General features: G+C 35.0%; 1 protein-coding gene across 7 annotated transcripts in view; it reads left to right on the top strand.

The window, feature by feature from the left end:
- LOC139177595 (uncharacterized) overlaps nucleotides 1-21,180 on the top strand; it is a 199,119-nt gene that overhangs the window by 59,545 nt on the left and 118,394 nt on the right. For 5 of the 7 annotated variants that reach the window (XM_070773702.1, XM_070773704.1, XM_070773708.1 and 2 more), the window contains 7 exons: nucleotides 1,236-1,340; nucleotides 9,678-9,782; nucleotides 10,795-10,899; nucleotides 12,212-12,265; nucleotides 12,790-12,894; nucleotides 18,266-18,319; nucleotides 18,957-19,061. In XM_070773702.1, the coding sequence (XP_070629803.1) occupies nucleotides 1,236-1,340; nucleotides 9,678-9,782; nucleotides 10,795-10,899; nucleotides 12,212-12,265; nucleotides 12,790-12,894; nucleotides 18,266-18,319; nucleotides 18,957-19,061 (633 nt within the window). The remainder of the gene's footprint in view (nucleotides 1-1,235; nucleotides 1,341-9,677; nucleotides 9,783-10,794; nucleotides 10,900-12,211; nucleotides 12,266-12,789; nucleotides 12,895-18,265; nucleotides 18,320-18,956; nucleotides 19,062-21,180) is intronic. The other 2 variants (XM_070773703.1, XM_070773705.1) reach the window with 2 other exon arrangements.

The following is a 21,180-nucleotide window of genomic DNA, read 5'->3' on the forward strand; positions in this document are numbered from 1 at the left end:
AAAATAAGTACTGTCTAGTCTGAAGAGTGACTAAGAAACAAAAAAGTAGTAATTGCTAAGAAATTTACTCAGAAAAAGAAAAATTTCTCTGGGTGTCAGCAAAAAAAAAAAAATAAAATCATGCTTATTGGGTAGAAGCATGAAATTTGTTTTCCCCATTGCTGTGTTTCACTAAGCAGTTCATCAACTTCTTTTAAAACTTTCTATGTGGAGTGGCCAAGGGAAGAGATTTTATTCTATTACTGAACATCTTTTAAACACTTGAACATAATTTATTTAGCCATGGTCTTTGTACTAAAACCTATAACCATATTATGTAGGAATTAATAGTTTTTGGTTACATTTAAGAATCACTAAACTTTGGGTTTATTCCTCTCAGTTTCTTAAAGGGAAGGGGATGATTATATCAACAAGTTATATACTTTTCTGTAAAACATCAGGTTGAATCTCATAGGCAAAAAACTTTAAAATCAGAAATAGAATCTGAAAATTAATAACTGAGCATTTAATATAGCAGTTAACCACTCAAGAGGTCTTGGGCTTATGAAATGCTGAAGTGAATCTCTAAAGCTACTAATCTGGCACCAAGAAGACATTTTAAAACCTCACAGAATCTATTTCTAAATAGAAATAAATTCTGTCTTTAAGACTTATACTGAGTTTCTTATATCAGCAACTTCTTTCACTGTGAATCATAAACAATGCTGAAGTTTCTGAAGACCACAAAAGACCAGAGACGAGTCAGGGAAAAGAGAACAAATTGGGACAAGGAGAGTGGAAATAGATGAAAACATTTTAATTGAAAAATCAAATCTAGGTCTACATAGCAAACATTGAAGTGAAGGATTAGCAGTTACTCAGCAGAAATGATCTGGGAGTTAAAGCAAAGGAGAATGGCCCCTTGTTATTGTTGGGAAAGATGAGATCTGTGGTCTACAGCAATAGCTGCTAAACTACTTTGGGCACATTTTGTTGTTTCAGGTTGTCCCCAGGAAAAGGCAATAGGAAATAGGTTCTAGATTTAGCTATCCTATTGAGTTTTTCTGAACATTGGAAATTAGTCTTGATAGCCCTATTAAAAGTGTTAAATGATAGTATAGAGACATGAATTATATTTTCTCCCCTTTTTTATATCAGTATCACAAGCTAATTAGTAATACACAGACATGAATGTATTTTTAATATCTTGGAAACGTTGGTTTTTTGTCATTTTCCACTCCTACTGCTTTCCTAAGGAGGGAAGGTTAACGTGAGTACTTTGGACAGCATTCTGGGGGAAATGAGGATTAAACTCATAGAAAAGGAAAAGGAAAAACTGACAGAAAACCTGCTAGCTAATGGTGAGTATTTTAGAAATAACTGTGCCTTTGACAGGAATTTGTGTTTGTAAATATGAGTATGAGAATTTCTAAAATTAGTGACATTTAGTACCCAAAAGGTATTTTGTAGATCTTGAGACGAATTAATTTATTATGTAAAGGTAAGTCCTATTTCTTCTTTTCTATAAATCCCAGGGAGCAGAAAACAGTTGTCTTCAGTTTATTGTTCTGTTCAACACTCTCTCACAAAAAAACTTAATTTTCCCTATAATTCCTGAAAATGTTCATATTTATATCTTTGGATCAATTTTCTCACCCAAATTTTGAATTGGTATATTTTAATTTCTATAGGACATGTCTATGCTGTCCCTCAGACATCATGGATTTGGTCAGTTCATAATTATCAGTGTGGTACTTTATGAAAGCAGCCACATGGGGCTTTTAGAAATATATTGGGGGCATGTTTGGTTGTCACAGGTGATTTTAAGATTGGATACTATTAGTATTAAATTCCCTGAGCACTTCCCAGGTAGCACAGAGGTAAAGAATCCGTCTGCCAATGCAGGAGATGCAAGAGACATGGGTTTGATCCCTGGGTCAGGAAGATCCCCTGGAGATGGGCATGGCTATCCACTCCAGTATTTTTGCCTGGAGAATCCCGTGGACAGAGGAGTTGGGCAGGCTGCAGTCCATAGGGTCCCAAAGAGTTGGACACGACTGAGCACGCACGCATGAGTGCCAGGGATACTAAGTGCTCTACAATTAATGGGACTTTTCAACATACTGAAGAATTGTTCCACAGATAATACCAATAGCATGTCCAGTAATTGAGAAACTCTGGACCCTAACTTGACTCATATTTCCATACTTTTTCACTATTATAGTACCATCATTATTATCTTAGTAATATAAGCTGGAATCCTGAGAGTTAACCTTCACTCAACTCTTAACTCATTGTATTACAAATGAGTACCATTCATCTATAAAATGTGAGCTTCTTTTGCCAGAGACCATACCTGGATCTTGATTTTGCATCTTTATCCCTCCCTCATCTTAGTACCTTTCACATATTATAATAAATATTTAATGAAAGAATTAGAATAAATAAAAGAAGTTTCCATTCAATGTGAGAGAAAAACAAAGAGTGCTAGTGGCTGGTACTTACAGTAGCCCACTGACAGACGCCTCAGCCATTTGCTTACTGTTACACTCTTCATACCAATTATTAATACCACAGTGTGGCCATCGTTATCCCACACAAACTTAACTGTCTTCTATTCTTGTAAGAAATATTTGATCTACTTGCATTTAGGAGCTCATGTTCTCAGGGAAGCTTATAATCCATTGCAGTCTATTCAGTTCTCAATGACATAAATGGAAAAACAATTTTATATACAAAATATAACGTTTTTTACTTTCTTTCAGTTTATTTTCTGTCATCTCCTCATTCTACCCTCATGTCCCTCTAATGTGAGCCAGTGGGTGTCCCTTTTGAGATTATAATTTACTTTATTGTGACTATGATTATATTATAGTTAGTAGAGTTATCAAAGGACTTTGTGAATACCCAGATCACCCCAAAAAGAAATCTCATGCCCTTTAGCTGTCACCCTACAAGCCCTATGTAATTACTAATCTATATTCTGTCTCTGTAGATTTGCCTTACCATTTCAAATAAATGGTATAATCTGTGGGTTTTGTGACTAGCTTATTTCACTTAGTATGTACAGGTTTATCTGTATTGTAGTATGTATCAGTTAATTCATTCTTTTTGCCTTTTTTTCAATATTTTTATTGTGATAAAATACACATAAAATTTACTATCTTAATCATTTTAAAGTATACAGTTCAGTGATATTAAGTCAATTGATATTATTGTACAACCATTCAGTTCAGTTCAGTTCAGTTCAGTCGCTCAGTCATGTCCAACTCTTTGCGACCCCATGGACTGCAGCATGCCAGGCCTCCTTGTCCATCACCAACTCCTGGAGTGTACCCAGACTCACGTCCATTGAGTCAGTGATGCCATCCAACCATCTCATCCTCTGTCATCTTCTTCTCCTCTTGCCCCCAGTCCCTCCCAGCATCAGGGTCTTTTCAAATGAGTCAGCTCTTCACATCAGGTGGCCAAAGTACTGGAGCTTCAGCTTTAGCATCAGTCCTTCCAATGAACACCCAGGACTGATCTCCTTTATTTATTTATTTTTTTTAATTTTATTTTATTTTTAAACTTTACATAATTGTATTAGAATGGATAGGTTGGATCTCCTTGCAGTCCAAGGGACTCTCAAGAGTCTTCTCCAACACCACAGTTCAAAAGCATCAATTCTTTGGCATTCAGCTTTTTTCACAGCCTAACTCTCACATCCATACATGACCACCGGAAAAACCATAGCCTTGACTAGATGGACCTTTGTTGGCAAAGTAATGTCTCTGCTTTTGAATATGCTCTCTAGATTGGTCATAACTTTCCTTCCAAGGAGTAAGCGTCTTTTAATTTCAACCATTACCATCATACATCTCCAGAATTCTTTTCATTTTGCAAATTGAAACTTTATATTCATTAAACAAAAGCTCCCCACTGCCCCTTATCCCAGCCCCTAGCAGCCACCATTCTGTTTCTGTCCCTATGACTTTCTATCCCCCTGATTTCATATAAGTGGAATGACTGATTTATTTCATGTGGCATAATGTCCTCAAGGTTCACCTATGTTATAGCATATGTTGGAATTTCCTGCCTTTTAAGCCTCAGTAATATTACACTGTAGGTGCATCCCACATTCTGCTTATCCATTCATCCATCAGTGAACACTGGGTTGCTTCCACATTCTAGTTGTTTATAATGCTGCTATGAACATGAGTATGCTGCTTCATTCCTTTTTGTTGGCAAATAATATTCCATTGTATGGATATATATTTTCTTTATCTGCTTATCAGTTGATAGGCATTTGAGTTCTTTCCACCTTTGGGCCATAATAAACATTTCCAAACATATACAAAAGTAGTAATAGAATAATATAATTATTCTTTCTTACATGTTCCTGTCACCAACAAGTATGAAGATTTTGTTACACTTGTTTCTTTTTGTTTTTATTTTTCTGACTGAAATAGTTCAAAACAAGTTCCAACATCATTTTGTTCTTACATACTTAAATATGCATGTCTTAAAAATACAGACCATTTTTTACATTACTTCAATGCCATTATATAATTTAATTTAAAATTTTCTTATCTCTAATATTTTTACAGTTGTTAATAGTTTATTTAAGTCAAACACCAAAGTTTACACCCTGTATCTGTTAAGACACTTGAATCTCATGGAATATAAAGCTGATCCTCCTTCTTCCTCCTCCTCTTTTAATAAACCTCTAATTTATTGAAGAAACTGTATCTGTTTCCAGTTATCTTGTAGAATATCCCATTTACTAAATTTGTTTTCTCATCTGTCTTGTTCCTCTAACCCTTGTATTCCTTATAACTAGAAGTCAGCTCTAAGGGTTTAATTATTTTCAATTTTAACATTTTTTTGGACAAGAATACTTCATATGTGATAGTACACACTTTACATTGATTTCTATCAGGAAATAGAGATCTATTTTATCTTTTTGAAAATAGCTATACAATTGGCACAAAGAATTGGACCCAACTTAGTGACTAAACAACAACAAAAAACAGTTGTCACAAATTGCTTCTTTTTTTTTTAATTTTATTTTATTTTTAAACTTTACATAATTGTATTAGTTTTGCCAAATATCAAAATGAATCCGCCACAGGTATACATGTGTTCCCCATCCTGAACCCTCCTCCCTCCTCCCTCCCCATACCATCCCTCTGGGTCATCCCAGTGCTTCTTTAAAGTTCTATCTTCATTCCCTATAATGTGAGATACCATCTTAACTATATACTTAGTTTTTATATGCACTTGCCTGTGTTGGGAATTCATATTTTGTCCTCTTGGTCTGATTATTCATATACTAATACTAAATTGCTTTGAATATGACAGCTTTATCATGTTTTAATATTGGTTGGTCTAACCCTAGGCCCTCATTCCCCTCCCCTAGACACATAAGTATATGGCTTCCCCCAGGTCTGGCTGTTCTTTATGTGAATGTCTTTCTGTGTGACTTTTATTAGTAGGATGTTTGTCTGTTTTTTTTAAATCTTCCATTTTTTGTGTAATATATTCCCAAGTGAGGAGATTATTGATTTCTTAGGGTTTGGAAATCACTTATGTGGTCAGAGTACTTATTGCATGTACTTGCTTATTATCGTGCCTAGTCAAAAACCCCAACATGAAGAAATACAAAGGTATATGGTGCACCATTATTTCTTATTTTCTTTGGTACAGAAATACCAACTATCCTTTCAAATTTAGATTGAACATCAAAATCTTCCACATTCAATATGGACTGGCATTATTCTGAGTCAAGATTAGATCATGTGATGATGATGCTGTGCCCAATTTGTTGTAGTTTGGGCCTCCATGGATATAAATGATGCCATACATGCCTCAGTGGGTGTGCACAGTAAGAGTGCCCCGTGAACACTGTGAGCGATTCATTAAGAAGCTCCAGGAAAAAGAGGAAGTGCCTCTTCCTGGCACTATGCTTACCTGCCTAGCTTCCTGTTTTTCATGAGACTTTGGACTAGTAATTCCTTACTCTCTTTCAGCTCTTCGTTGCTTTCAAAATGATGCTTGTTATATTTTATTCAAGATTTTAGTTGTTTTAAGCAGTAAGATGGGTCTGAATAACATAGTCATCCAAATGAATGGAAACAACTTGCTGGTCAGTTTTTGTTAGGAGTTAAGGTATCTAATCTGGGAGTTCAGAAAAGAAAAATAAACTTTACTCATTTTCATTTATTTTACCATTTGCTGTAAATAATTAAGAACCTGCTTAACCATTTTGAATATATCAATTCTAATTCAAATACCCTTATTGACCCCCTTCGTATATATATGAACAGACCTTATTAAATCTTGGCCTTCTTGATAAGGTGGATGAAGAAGTTGTTGTTCAGTTGCTAAATCATCCAACTCTTGTAACCCCATGAACTGTAGCACACCAGGCTTCCCTGTCCTTCACCATCTCCTGGAGTTTGCTCAAACTCATGTCCATTGAGTCAGTGATACCAGCCAACCACCTCGTCTTCTGTTATCACCTTCTCTTCCTGCCTTCAATCTTTCCCAGCATCAGGTGTTTTCTAATGAGTTGACTCTTTGCATCAGGTAGCCAAAGTATTGGAGCTTCAGCTTCAGCATCAGTCCTTCCAATGACTATTCAGGGTTGATATCCTTTAGGATTGACTGGTTTGATCTCCTTGCTGTCCAAGGGACTCTCAAGAGTCTTCTCCAGCATCACAATTCAAAAGCGTCAATTCTTCAACACTTAGCCTTCTTTTATGGTCCAGCTCTCACATTTCTACATGACTAGTGGAAAAACCATAGCTTTGACTATACAGACAAAGCTGTAATCATAATGCACAGTAAGTAACATCAATGGTCACACTGTAGAACCAATAAGTTTTTGTACATACTTTTCTTTTTCACAAGATAAGATTATTGATGTCAATAAAGTGGGTACTCTTTTGCAAAACATGGGGATGAACTTTACAGAAAAAGAAATTACTAATCTGACACACAATCTACCAGGTGATGGTAAGTATTTAAGACATATTTGAATTGTTCAGGGTGTCTGGAGAATATGGGCTTCTATAAAAGTAATCTCTGAAAACTCTTACTTGACATTGAGACAGAAGACGGTAAAGATGACTCAAGACAGAAAGTAAACATGTTGATGTTGGACAAAAAGCAACAAAATTTTGTAAAGCAATTATACTTCAATTAAAAAATAAACTTAAAAAAATTATTATTGTTATTATTATTTTTACTTTACAACATTGTATTGGTTTTTCCATACATCAACATGCATCCACCACGGCTAAGAAAGTAAACATGTTTTGTCCCTTGATATTTTCAGCAATTCTGATTCAGTTCATGGCCAGTGCCACTATTAGACTTGGATAGAACTAGAGAAAGACAGCACTGTGGGGGGACGGGAATGGTATACATTCCCTTTAACACAAGAATTTTTTTTAATAGAAAAGACAGCTTAGCCAAATGTGGGAAATTGATTCATGTCAATGTATGGCAAAACCACTACAATACTGTAAAGTAATTAGCCTCCAATTAAAATAAATAAATTTATATAAAAAAATAAAAAAGAAGTTAGACCATGCCAAAAAAATAAAAATAGTTAAAAAAAAAAAGATTTCTACCACCACCATTATTTCCAGGGACTTTAGGACAGCAGAATAAAGGAGAAGTGATAAGTGTGGGACTTATTTCCTATACCACATGAGAAGGGCAGAGTCTTCCAGATACCCCAAGGGAAAGGACCATGAAGAATTCAAGCTGTCATGCAAGGAATGCAAGAATGCTTAGCCACTCATGTTTTTGCTTACATCCTTATATTCCTGAACCAGATTCTGTGATCCAAGGACTATGTTCCCAGACTTCTAATCTCCCTCAATGGGCTGGAGACAAACTCTAAAGAGCAGTAAATTTCACATTAGGGCTAAATTAATTCATAAACTAAATAAACAAAAGTTAAAGATATAAACCTGAGATCACTCCAGTGAGGCTAAGTGTTTGAAACATTTCCTGACTATTTTACAACCTTAATTGAATTAATACTTGCTTATCTTATTAAGATGCATTTAATTGCATCATTGTGTAGGACAGAACTGTTCCCTAAAATATTTTTTTGTTTCATTCTATAATTTTTATCACTTTCAATCTACCAGAAAGAATATGCAGGTGATCTTCATTGTCTTATTTTCTTTGCGTGGGACAATGTATCCATTAGGAAAAGTGGGACTAGATGTGGAGCTATCAATTATCATAATAGAAAAATACTTTTTTAGCTTAAGAGACCTATCTGAGATTATAATGGTACTTTTAAAAATATTGCTGTAATAAAATTAACCAGAATTATGAAAGAAAAAATATATAGCCATTATTTGGGACTATCATCTAGTCTTGCCATTGATTGCTGTTCCTTGTTTTGAAATAATAATTCAAGATCAATGAAGACAATGAAAAGGGCTTCCCTGGTGGTTCAGACAGTAAAGAATCTGCCTGCAATGTGGGAGACCTGGCTTCATTCTCTGGGTTGGGAAGATCCCTTGGAGTAGGAAATGGCAACCCACTCCAGTATTCTTGCCTGGAAAATTCCATGGACATAAGAGCCTGGTGAACTGCAGTCCATAGTGTCGCGAGAGTTGGACATAACCGAGCAACTAAACCACCAATGAAAAGGGGGATTCCCAGGTGATGCTATGACCAACCTAGATAGCATATTAAAAGGCAGACATTACTTTGCCAACAAAGGTACGTCTAGTCAAAGCTATGATTTTTCCAGTAGTCATGTATGGATGTGAGAGTTAGACTATAAAGTAAGCTGAGCACTGAAGAATTGATGCTTTTAACTGTGGTGTTGGAGATGACTCTTGAGAGTCCCTTGGACTGCAAGGAGATCAAACCAGTCAGTCCTAAAGAAAATAAGTCCTGAATATTCATTGGAAGGACTGATGCTGAAGCTGAAGCTCCAATATTTTGGCCCCCTGATGCGAAGAACTGACTCATTGGAAAAGACCCTGATGCTGGGAAAGATTGAAGGCAGGAGAAGGGGACAATAGAGGATGAGATGATTGGATGGAATCACCGACTCGATGGACGTGAGTTTGAGCAAGCTCTGGGAGTTGGTGATGGACAGGGAAACCTGGCAGGGTGCAGTCTATGAGTCGGACACAACTGAGTGATTGAACTGACTAACTGACAGCCTTCTTTATGTAAATATTTATTTACAACATTGTTAATATGTACTAAATGCCACTGAATTGTTCACTTCAAAATGGTTAATTTTATGTTATGTGAATTTCACCTCAAAAAAATTGCAGTGAGAGTCTACTTATACTTCTAAAGTTACCTCATAATTTTTACTTTATTATAATATATTAATTAATTAGCTAGTTAATTAATTAGATCCCTGGCATCAAAGCTCATTCCTATTCCTTATGATGTATAATTAAATCGTAGAGTCTATCCTTTCATGGGCTATTTATAGTACAGTCTTCTACCCAAGTTAAAGTTTAAAAGAAAATATTTTAATTATTATTTTTTTCTATTGATTACTTGATGCTTTTAGATAATAATCACATAAGTACATTTCTTGTTTTCAAAACCATATATAATAATGGTAAAGCATACATAGTCAGATGACAATTCCCGTGCAAAATATTTTTGATATTTTAAACTCATTTTTTTCATGTATTACTCCTATATGTTTTCCTAAGGAGGAAAGTTTAAGGCCAATAACCTAGACACCATCCTTGAACACCCGGGAATCGAGCTCACAGAAGAGGAACATGAAGATGTGAAAGAACACATGCCACTTAGTGGTGAGTATTGTAAATGCTACTGTACCATAGGGGAGAGTTTACGCACCTGTATGAGATTTTCTATAATAGTTTTACACGGTATTAAAACAGCCCATTTGATCTCTGGTTCCTCTGCCTTTTCTAAACCCAGCTTATACATCTGTGCATTGCTAGATGAAAGCAATGCACAGGGCAAGGTATGTGGAATGGGGCACAGAGCTTCTGTGCCCTCTCTGCCCTCCGGGTACTTTGACGTGTTTACCAACTTGGAAGCTCTCCAAACTACCTCAGCTAGATTTTTATGGAGGCTTCATTATGTAGGCATTATGGATGAGGTCCTTGGCCATAGGTGATTAACTCAACCTCCAGTGCCCCTTTTCTTCCCAGAGTTTCAAGAACAGGACTGAAAGTTCCAATCACGTGATTTGTTCTTCCAGCAACTAGCCCCGTATATTGTGGTTATCATCCAGGGGCTTTCCAAAAGCACCTCATTAGCATACCATAAACTCAGGTGTGGTTGGAAGGGGCTTTTTAAGAATAATGGAAGACATTCTTTTCACCTTTAGTGATCTGAAGCTATTTTAGGAACTGAGGATGAAAGACCAAATATTATAACAAAGGATGTTCCCATCACTTTTATCACTGAGGAAATTACAAGGGTTTTAGGAGCTGGTTGGTACAGAGGTGAAGACAAAACATATACTTCTTATATCATGAATCATAATGTCACATCTTTTAGTTCAGGAAATAAGAACAACATGTTCCTATTGGCAGAAGTATGTGACTTATTTTCTCTAATTCTGCAAATGGTCTAGAAGTTATGCCATAATCTTTAAAAGCTAATTATATAGACTATTCCCCAAAAAAAGGCTCAAGGGAAAAAAAATTCTAATTCCACCTTCATTACTGACACTTTTTGTACAACTAAATGTACTTCATTGTGTGTCAATATCTATAACATACAGTAACTCATTGCTTTTTGTCACATTCCAAGTTTATTAAATTTTGCTTATTTTCCTCTCTTTTTCCCAAGGAGGGGTCGTTGATGTCAGTAAACTGGACACTGTTTTGCAAAACATGGGAATGAAGCTTATAGGAACAGAAAGTAAAGAATTACTAGAGAATCTGCCTGTTGATGGTGAGTGCTTACATTTTTTGCACTGTTGAAAATAACCTGAGATGTGAGTATCTATAAAATCACTTCTGGAAAAAATCTTACGTGCCATTAACAAGACATTTATAAAAGCTTAGAAATGAACTAAAAAGAGAAAATAAGAAAATATTTTTTCTCATCATTTTATTAACATAAGCCAACAACTCCTTTAATTTTGGTTCTAAAGGAATCATGAAAATGAAGACAGAACTGTTATTAGAACTATAAAAAGTGAGGCAAGATAAAAGCAATTGAGGGAAAAGTTGCATGAAAAACAGTCTGGAAATAGGTTAATGCAAAAATATAGAAAAGAGTAGGTCAGAGGTGAGAGAGTATTGACATGTGGGACATGTTCCATAACTGTATGGTAATGCTCATTCCCTTTCTCAGTCATGGACCATCAGACATTCTGGTCATTATGTATGAAATGCTTCCTTACTTCCCTATTTCCATAAAATCTACATTCCTACACCAGACTCCATGATCCAACGACTGTATTCTTAGGTTTACCCCCTTTATGATCTAGAAATAAACTCTTGAATACAGTTAAAACTGAATTAGGGCTGAAGTGCCTTGGATCAATGAAAATATTACACTAAGTAAAAGAAGTCAATCATAAGACATCGCATATTGTATGATTCATCTATCTGAGATGTCTGTTATTGGCAAACCTATAGAGACAGAGAATAGACAATATTTCCTGGTACTGGGGATGATAGAGAGGGATGGACTAGGCTTAATGGATATTAGGTTTAGGGTTACGAAAATGTTTTAGTGTTAGATTGTAGTGATGATTGCTCAGGTCTCTGCAGCTATACATTTTTAAATTGACCATAATATGTGAAAAATATTCACACCTGTTCAATAAATCTGGTAAAAAATGAATAATGGCCTACTTGAGTTTTTAAATAGAGGAGAAAAAAATTCCTTTTACCTTTTTACCTTTTCACTAAAGGTAAAATTTCAATAAAAGTTATCTATTGTGCTGTTATTGTAGTTGTGATTATGATGGTGGTGGTGATACTGGTGGTGGTGGTAGCAGTGATGGCTATAATGGTGGCAATGATGATGCCTCGGCATAGCCCAAACTCACAATTGCTTTGAGTAACAAAGATCATAGGGACATGTCACCTTTTTAAAAGTTGTTATTTCTACCTTCATTTTTAAAATTTCTAGTTAAAATAACATTCTAAGGAAAATTATGAAAAATATATTTATAGAATTATGAAATACAAAATCCTCTTTTATGAATGACCATACAATTTTCATTCTGACATGAATTTGCCTTTTCTTATAGCTATTGGACAGGTGTTTCAAAATAGGGTTTTGGATGAAGTAAAGTCTCTCAAAGGTAAGAATATACCTATTAAATTCTTGAGTCTATAACATTATACTGTGAATATTATTGATTCATTACTTATACATCCCTAAATATCTTTATTTTATCAGATAATATTCTTTATTATATTTTTGCATCTAGCAGGTGAAAAAAAACATTTCAAATTTACTTATATATAGCAAGTTAGTTATTTTAGAAATTTGCCACAAATAACCTGAGAGTTTATTTGATAAAAATAACCTGTTACTTCAGAAATCTATGAGATTAGTTGCTTCAGCTCTAGTTTAAAAATCGTTAAGAAATTTTATGGTATGTTCTCTTACCCCCTCAAGCCCAACTTTAAAAAGAGAATTTTTATTTATAACTCTGCTACTTACTTTTTCAGTCATGAATATGATTTATTTTTATTACTGCTTTTCCATTACATTTCTGAGGTAATAATGGCTATTGGAAAAATAATTCATGGATAGAGTTATATTTTTAATGTTTTGAAGTCATTTAATTTGCCTCGTTGTAATTTACTCTCTTTTTCTAAGGCGGGATGATTAATGTCAATGATCTGAACAATGTTCTTGGAAACATGGGAATTAAGCTCACAGAAAAAGAACATGAAGATCTGATAGCTAATCTTCCAGTTGATGGTGAGCATGAAATATATAATATACTCTAACATCTCTGAGCTCCAAAGGGTTATGTCCAAGTATCTGCTAAATATTTCTATTTAGATGTCCCAGGCTAAAAAGAAATTCATTATATTTTGATTGAATAGATTCTTACCTCCACGTTCTCTACATCTCCCATAAAACTGGGTCATTCTTCACTCTAACTTTCCCTTAATCCCTGTCCCAGTTAAATTCTATTTACCATCCTAAATATTTCTTTACTCTGCTTTCTTTACTCCTGACTATCTGTTACCACTGCCCCTATAAACTGGTATTTATAGCCCCAACTTTCTACCTCATCAACATTTGACATTGTCAGGTGTATTAGTTTTTAACATGGTTGATAAGAAATTGTATTGTGTTGTTTTAAACTGCATTTGTAGATTGCCAGTGAGGTTATCATCTCATACTTTTACTGATCATTCAACCTTCCTTTTCTATAAATTGCCTTTTCATATACTTTGCCTAAATCTATTGGGTAATTTGCATTTTGCTAATTAACTTGTAGTTGTTCTTTATGTACTCTGTGCATGTGTGCTAAGTCGCTTCAGTCGTACCTGACTGTCTGCAACCCTATGGACTATAGCCTGCCAGGCTCCTCTGTCCATGGGATTCTCCAGGCCAGAATACTGGAGTGAGTTGTCATGCCTTCCTTCCGGGGATCAAACCCACGTCTCTTACATCTCCTGCATTGGCAAGTGGGTTCTTTACCACTATTGCCACCTGGGAAGCCCACATACTATATGCTAATATGTATGCTAGCAGGATATAGCATCTCACTCTGTATGCTAATCATTTTTACGTTTTATATACAAGAAATCAAAAGCATCAATTCTTTGGCACTCAGAATTGATACTTTTGAACTGTGGTGTTGGAGAAGACTCTGGAGAGTCCCTTGGACAGCAAAGAGATCCAACCAGTCCCTCCTAAAGCAAATCAGTCCTGAATATTCATTGGAAGGACTGATGCTGAAGCTGAAACTCCAATACTTTGGCCACCTGATGCAAAGTACTGACTCGTTGGAAAAGACCCTGATGCTGGGAAAGATTGAAGGCAGGAGGAGAAGGATCGACAGAGGATGAAATGGTTGGATGGCATCACCAACTCAATGGACATGAGTCTGAGCAAACTCCAGGAGTTGGTGATGGACGGGGAGGCCTGGCGTGCTGCAGTCCATTTGGTCACAAAGAGTTGGACATGACTGAGCGAGTGAACTGACACAAGAAGTATCTGTCTCTTACTTAGCATTTTGCTTAGATTATCACCTTTCATTGAACAGAAGTTCTTAATTTTAATAGAATTAAATTTGTCACTATCTTCCTTTATAATTTGTTTTCTATTTAGAAAATTCTTCCTTATCATCAGATCTTTCCTATTGTTTTTATCCTATTTCTTTTTAATTGATAAGAAATTTATTATTTTTTTTTTTTGTGTGTGTGTGTGTGAGTTAAGAGATCTAATATTTTTCTGTATTAATGGCCAGTATTTCATTAGCCCTTTTCCTACTGATTTGTAATATTTACTATCATATATGTTAGAGTCAGTTTCTAAGTTTCTATACTGTTTCATTGTCCTGTTTTTCCCTCTATCAATATACTATACTACCTTAATAATAAGACTTTACATTAGTAAATCTTGAAATTGAGTAATGTAAGTACCCCTTCTTGAGATGTGTTTTATATATATATATAAATACATATATATAAAAGCCTTTGACTTTTATAAAAGCCTTTGACTGTGTGGATCACAATAAACTGTGGAAAATTCTGAAAGAGATGGGAATACCAGACCACCTGATCTGCCTCTTGAGAAATTTGTATGCCGGTCAGGAAGCAACAGTTAGAACTGGACATGGAACAACAGACTGGTTCCAAATAGGAAAAGGAGTATGTCAAGGCTGTATATTGTCACCCTGCTTATTTAACTTCTATGCAGAGTACATCATGAGAAACTCTGGACTGGAAGAAACACAAGCTGGAATCAAGATTGCCGGAAGAAATATCAATAACCTCAGATATGCAGATGACACCACCCTTATGGCAGAAAGTAAAGAGGAACTCAAAAGCCTCTTGATGAAAGTGAAAGAAGAGAGTGAAAAAGTTGGCTTAAAGCTCAACATTCAGAAAACGAAGATCATGGCATCCGGCCCCATCACTTCATGGGAAATAGACGGGGAAACAGTGGAAACAGTGTCAGACTTTATTTTGGGGGGCTCCAAAATCACTGCAGATGGTGACTGAAGCCATGAAATTAAAAGACGCCTACTCCTTGGAAGAAAAGTTATGACCAACCTAGATAGCATATTGAAAAGCAGAGACATTACTTTGCCAACAAAGGTCCGTCTAGTCAAGGCTATGTTTTTTCCTGTGGTCATGTATGGATGTGAGAGTTGGACTGTGAAGAAGGCTGAGCATCAAAGAATTGATGCTTTTGAACTGTGGTATTGGAGAAGACTCCTGAGAGTCCCTTGGACTGCAAGGAGATCCAATCAGTCCATTCTGAAGGAGATCAGCCCTGGGATTTCTTTGGAGGGAATGATGCTAAAGCTGAAAGGCCAGTACTTTGGCCACCTCATGCGAAGAGTTGACTCACTGGAAAAGACCCTGATGCTGGGAGGGATTGAGGGCAGGAGGAGAAAGGGACGACAGAGGATGAGATGTCTGGATGGCATCACTGACTTGATGGACGTGAGTCTGAGTGAACTCTGGGAGTTGGTAATGGACAGGGAGGCCTGGCGTGCTGCGATTCATGGGGTCACAAAGAGTTGGACACGACTGAGTGACTGAACTAAACTGAACTGAAATACATATATATACATATAAATGTGTTTTATATATATATATAAATAAAGATGTGTTTTATATATATATACACGCAGTATTACTCAGCCATGATAGACAAGGAAATAATGCCATTTGCAGCAGCATGGCAAGATTAGAGATTATCATGCTACGTGAAGTATGTCAGATGGAGAAAGACAAATATCATATGATATCACTTACATATAGAATCTTTTGAAATGATACAAATGGACTTATTTACAAAACAGAAACAGAATCACAGACTTAGAAAACAAAGTTGGTTACCAGAGAGGAAAGCAGCAGGATAAATTAGGAGGTTGGAGTTAACCTACACACACTACTATATATAAAATAGTCAAAAGGACCTACTGTATAGCACAGGAAGCTCTTCTCAATACTCTGTAATATCCTATATAGGAAAAGGATCTGAAAAAGAATAAATATAAGTAAATCACTTTGCTGTGCACTTGAAACTAACACAACATTGTGAATCAACGATACTCTAATATAAAATAAAATTTTTAAAAGTACCCTTTCTTGTTCCTTAAAATTATGTCAGTTATTTTGTAATTCTTAGTCTTCCATGAACTTTATAAACTGTTTCTAAAATCTATGATTAATAGCATTTGGATTTTAATTGAATATGTATTAAAATTAGTATTGTGGTATTTGCAGACTCTTGTTGATTTTCTGATGTTAATCTAGTTTCCCACAACCTTACAAAGATAGTTAAAATCAATTATTTCTTTTTCTTGTTATATTTAATTTGTTAGGAATTGCAGCCCAATTTGAATACTAGAGGTAAAACAGGCTTTCTTGTCTTTCTGTGGTTTTAATGGACAAACTTCTAAAGTTTCACCATTGAATAACGGTGTCTACTTTTACATTTGTTTGTTTTATTGAGGTGAAATTCACATATTCATATAACATAAAATTAGCTGCTATGAAATAGATAATTCAGTGGTATTTAGTACATTCACAATATTGTACAATCACCAATTCCAGAACATTTTTGTCTTCTTTTTAAGAATCTCCATTATTTTGAGACATTACTTTACACTAATCCCACCTTTGGTATTAGGGTAATATTGGCCTCATAGAATGAATTAGAAATTATTTCCTCCTCTTCTATTTTTTTGGAAGAGTTTAGAAAAATTGGTATTAATTCTTCTTTATATGTTAGTAGAATTCACCAATGAAACCAACTGGTCCCAGGCTTTTTTTTTTTGGTTGAGAAGTTTTTGATTGCTGATTCAATCTCTTTACTTGTAAAAAGGCTGTTAAAGGTCTATTTCTATTTCTTCTGGAGTCAATTTTGGTAATTTATGTTTCTAGGAATATATCCTTTTCATCTAGGCTATCTAATTTGTTGGCATGTACTTATTCATAGTATTCTCACATAATCCTTTTTATTTCTCTGAGGTCTGTAGTATGTCCCCACTTTCATTATTTATTTTAGTATATTGCATCTTTTTCCTTAATCAATTTAGCTAAAGATTTGTCAGTTTTATTGATCTTTTCAAAGAGTCAACTTTTCATTTTCTTGATTCTCCTGATTTTCCTGACTTCTATTTCATCTCTCTCTACACCCTAATTTATTACTCCCTTCTTTCTACTGGCTTTGAATCTAGTTTGACATAATCCACTTCCAGGGCTTATGAAGTGTCCAGCCTTGCCTGAGGTATATGGCCACATAGAGGAAGGTTACCAAATTAGAGTTCTGATAGCAGAAAGAATGGTAAGTAGTTATGGCTGATTGTTAGACAACCAGCAATGTCTGCCACATACCCGCAAAGCCTACTACATGGCCTAATTCATATTAACAATTCTTAACATATTTAATAAATGAATTAATCAGTAGACAAAAAATAATGAGGAAGAAAATTTCCTGTGGTGGGAAATGGTAGAAAGCTTTAACACTTGTCTCAAATGTATGCTAAGTTGCTTCAGTAGTGTCCAACTCTGTGCGACCCTATGGACTGTAGCCTGCCAGGCTCCTCTGTCCATGGGATTCTCCAGGCGAGAGTACTGGAATGGGTTGCCATTTCCTTCTCCACGGGATCTTCCTGACCCAAAAATCAAACTCACATCTCTATGTCTCCTGGATTGGCAGGCAGGTTCTTTACCACTAGTGCCACCTGGGAAGCGTGTCTCAAATGTATAGAAATCAAGTATTTACAGCAAGTCATGGTGATTGAAAATATTGGAGAAAAAGAAATTTAGCAAAGAATGAAAGATGAAAAGTATAGACCCTTTTCCATTTGTGGTGACCACTGATGGAGCTTTATGGCTGGCATAAATCATATCTTGATCTCCTTATGCAGGAGTGCATAGCTTCATATAAACTAGAGAATCCTTATAATCTAGGAAACAGTTGGTTCTTAATTTTACTGGGTGAATTATTGAAATCTAGTAAATTATAAATTAATATATTTTTATAAAATACAATAAAATAAAAATAGTTGGTTTTGGCTAGAAGCTATAAACAAGTATTTTATACCTTTTTCCTGAATCTCAATCATTTGTATTAATTGCACCTTTTCTAATAGCTAATGGAAAGATTGTTCTCAATAAGCTAATGGATGGAGTAAAAACTGTTACAGGTGAGTGACAAATACTCTAAATTTAAGAAAATAAATTATTGTACTAAATTGTATTTAATGATTTTTTATCATAGCATTGGCATAACTATTTCATCATCATTGTTGATTTAGACATTTTTCCTTTTTATTAATGAGTGCTATTTATCAAATTTTCCAGAGTTGGTTGGACTGTAGATAATCTATATTTTAATAACAGTGCTTCAGTGCAGTCTTTTGATAAGAAGTATCTTATTCTATGAACCATTTGTCAACAACATATTTCATATGAGTTTATAATTATCACATATTAGTCTAGATGACCAAAGTATAGGTGTAGATGAAGCACTGTAGATGAAGCAAAGCTTCAACTTATATAGGTAATCATGTAAAGACCAACACAAATTTCATTCAATAACTAAAGATCAAACATCTAAAATATTCTAATTTATTGTGGTACTTTATATCCCTACATTCTACTGTATACTATATTATCCTGTCCACATGATTAGGAGATAATACCTTTCACATATGTTTGTGATGAATCTTTGCTCTTGATTCAATAACTGAAGTCAGTGCTACATAGGGAAATATTTATTTTTATATTTTAAATCTTTAAGTAATTTTTAAAATTCTTACATTTTATAATCATTATTTGTAGGAGAGGACATTGATATCTCTGACACAGAAGGTGTTCTGGAAAACATGAGGATACAATTTTCAGATAAGGAACGCTTGGAGTTATTGAAAAAGTTATCAGCTGATGGTAAGCATTTCAAATATCACTGTAACAGTGGTTCCCAAGAGGGGACAGTTTTGCTCCCAAAGAAACATTTGACAGTGTCTGGAAACATTTTAGGTTGTCACAACTTGGTGGGGGAGGGGGAAATGTCACTGGCATCTGGTGGATAGAAGACATGTAGTGCATAGGACAGGCCCGTACAGCAAAGAATTATCCTAAATGTTAGCAGTGCTTCTGTGAAGAAACTTTGCAGTAAAACCTTTAAGAAAACTTAGATTTGTGTGTTTAAGAATGTCTATTCCATTTGAGACTTGAAGAAAAAGTTTGTCAAGAATTAAGAAATCTTAATTGCACAGAAGAAATCAAAAACGAAATCAAAATTTGCATAGAAACGAATGAAAATGAAAACACAACAACCCAAAACCTGTGGGACACGGTAAAAGCAGTCCTAAGGGGAAAGTTCATAGCAATACAGGCACACCTCAAGAAACAAGAAAAAAGTCAAATAAATAACCTAACTCTACACCTAAAGCAACTAGAAAAGGAAGAAATGAAGAACCCCAGGGTTAGTAGAAGGAAAGAAATCTTAAAAATTAGAGCAGAAATAAATGCAAAAGAAACAAAAGAGACCATAGCAAAAATCAACAAAACCAAAAGCTGGTTCTTTGAAAGGATAAATAAAATTGACAAACCATTAGCCAGACTCATCAAGAAACAAAGGGAGAAAAATCAAATCAACAAAATTAGAAACGAAAATGGAGAGATCACAACAGACAACACAGAAATACAAAGGATCATAAGAGACTACTATCAACAATTATATGCCAATAAAATGGACAACGTGGAAGAAATGGACAAATTCTTAGAAAAGTACAACTTTCCAAAACTGGACCAGGAAGAAATAGAAAATCTTAACAGACCCATCACAAGCATGGAAATTGAAACTGTAATCAAAAATCTTCCAGCAAACAAAAGCCCCGGTCCAGACGGCTTCACAGCTGAATTCTACCAAAAATTTAGAGAAGAGCTAACACCTATCCTGCTCAAACTCTTCCAGAAAATTGCAGAGGAAGGTAAACTTCCAAACTCATTCTATGAGGCCACCATCACCCTAATACCAAAACCTGACAAAGATCCCACAAAAAAAGAAAACTACAGGCCAATATCACTGATGAACATAGATGCAAAAATCCTTAACAAAATTCTAGCAATCAGAATCCAACAACACATTAAAAAGATCATACACCATGATCAAGTGGGCTTTATCCCAGGGATGCAAGGATTCTTCAATATCCGCAAATCAATCAATGTAATACACCACATTAACAAATTGAAAAATAAAAACCATATGATTATCTCAATAGATGCAGAGAAAGCCTTTGACAAAATTCAACATCCATTTATGATAAAAACTCTCCAGAAAGCAGGAATAGAAGGAACATACCTCAACATAATAAAAGCTATATATGACAAACCCACTGCAAACATTATCCTCAATGGTGAAAAATTGAAAGCATTTCCTCTAAAGTCAGGAACAAGACAAGGGTGCCCACTTTCACCATTACTATTCAACATAGTTTTGGAAGTTTTGGCCACAGCAATCAGAGCAGAAAAAGAAATAAAAGGAATCCAAATTGGAAAAGAAGAAGTAAAACTCTCACTATTTGCAGATGACATGATCCTCTACATAGAAAACCCTAAAGAGTCCACCAGAAAATTACTAGAAATAATCAATGACTACAGTAAAGTTGCAGGATATAAAATCAACACACAGAAATCCCTTGCATTCCTATACACTAATAATGAGAAAACAGAAAGAGAAATTAAGGAAACAATTCCATTCACCATTGCAACGGAAAGAATAAAATACTTAGGAATATATCTACCTAAAGAAACTAAAGACTTATATATAGAAAACTATAAAACACTGGTGAAAGAAATCAAAGAGGACACTAATAGATGGAGAAATATACCATGTTCATGGATTGGAAGAATCAATATAGTGAAAATGAGTATACTACCCAAAGCAATTTATAGATTCAACGCAATCCCTATCAAGCTACCAACAGTATTCTTCACAGAGCTAGAACAAATAATTTCACAATTTGTATGGAAATACAAAAAACCTCGAATAGCCAAAGCG

This window comes from Bos indicus, chromosome 19, assembly GCF_029378745.1.
Source record: "Bos indicus isolate NIAB-ARS_2022 breed Sahiwal x Tharparkar chromosome 19, NIAB-ARS_B.indTharparkar_mat_pri_1.0, whole genome shotgun sequence".
Lineage (NCBI taxonomy): Eukaryota > Metazoa > Chordata > Mammalia > Artiodactyla > Bovidae > Bos > Bos indicus.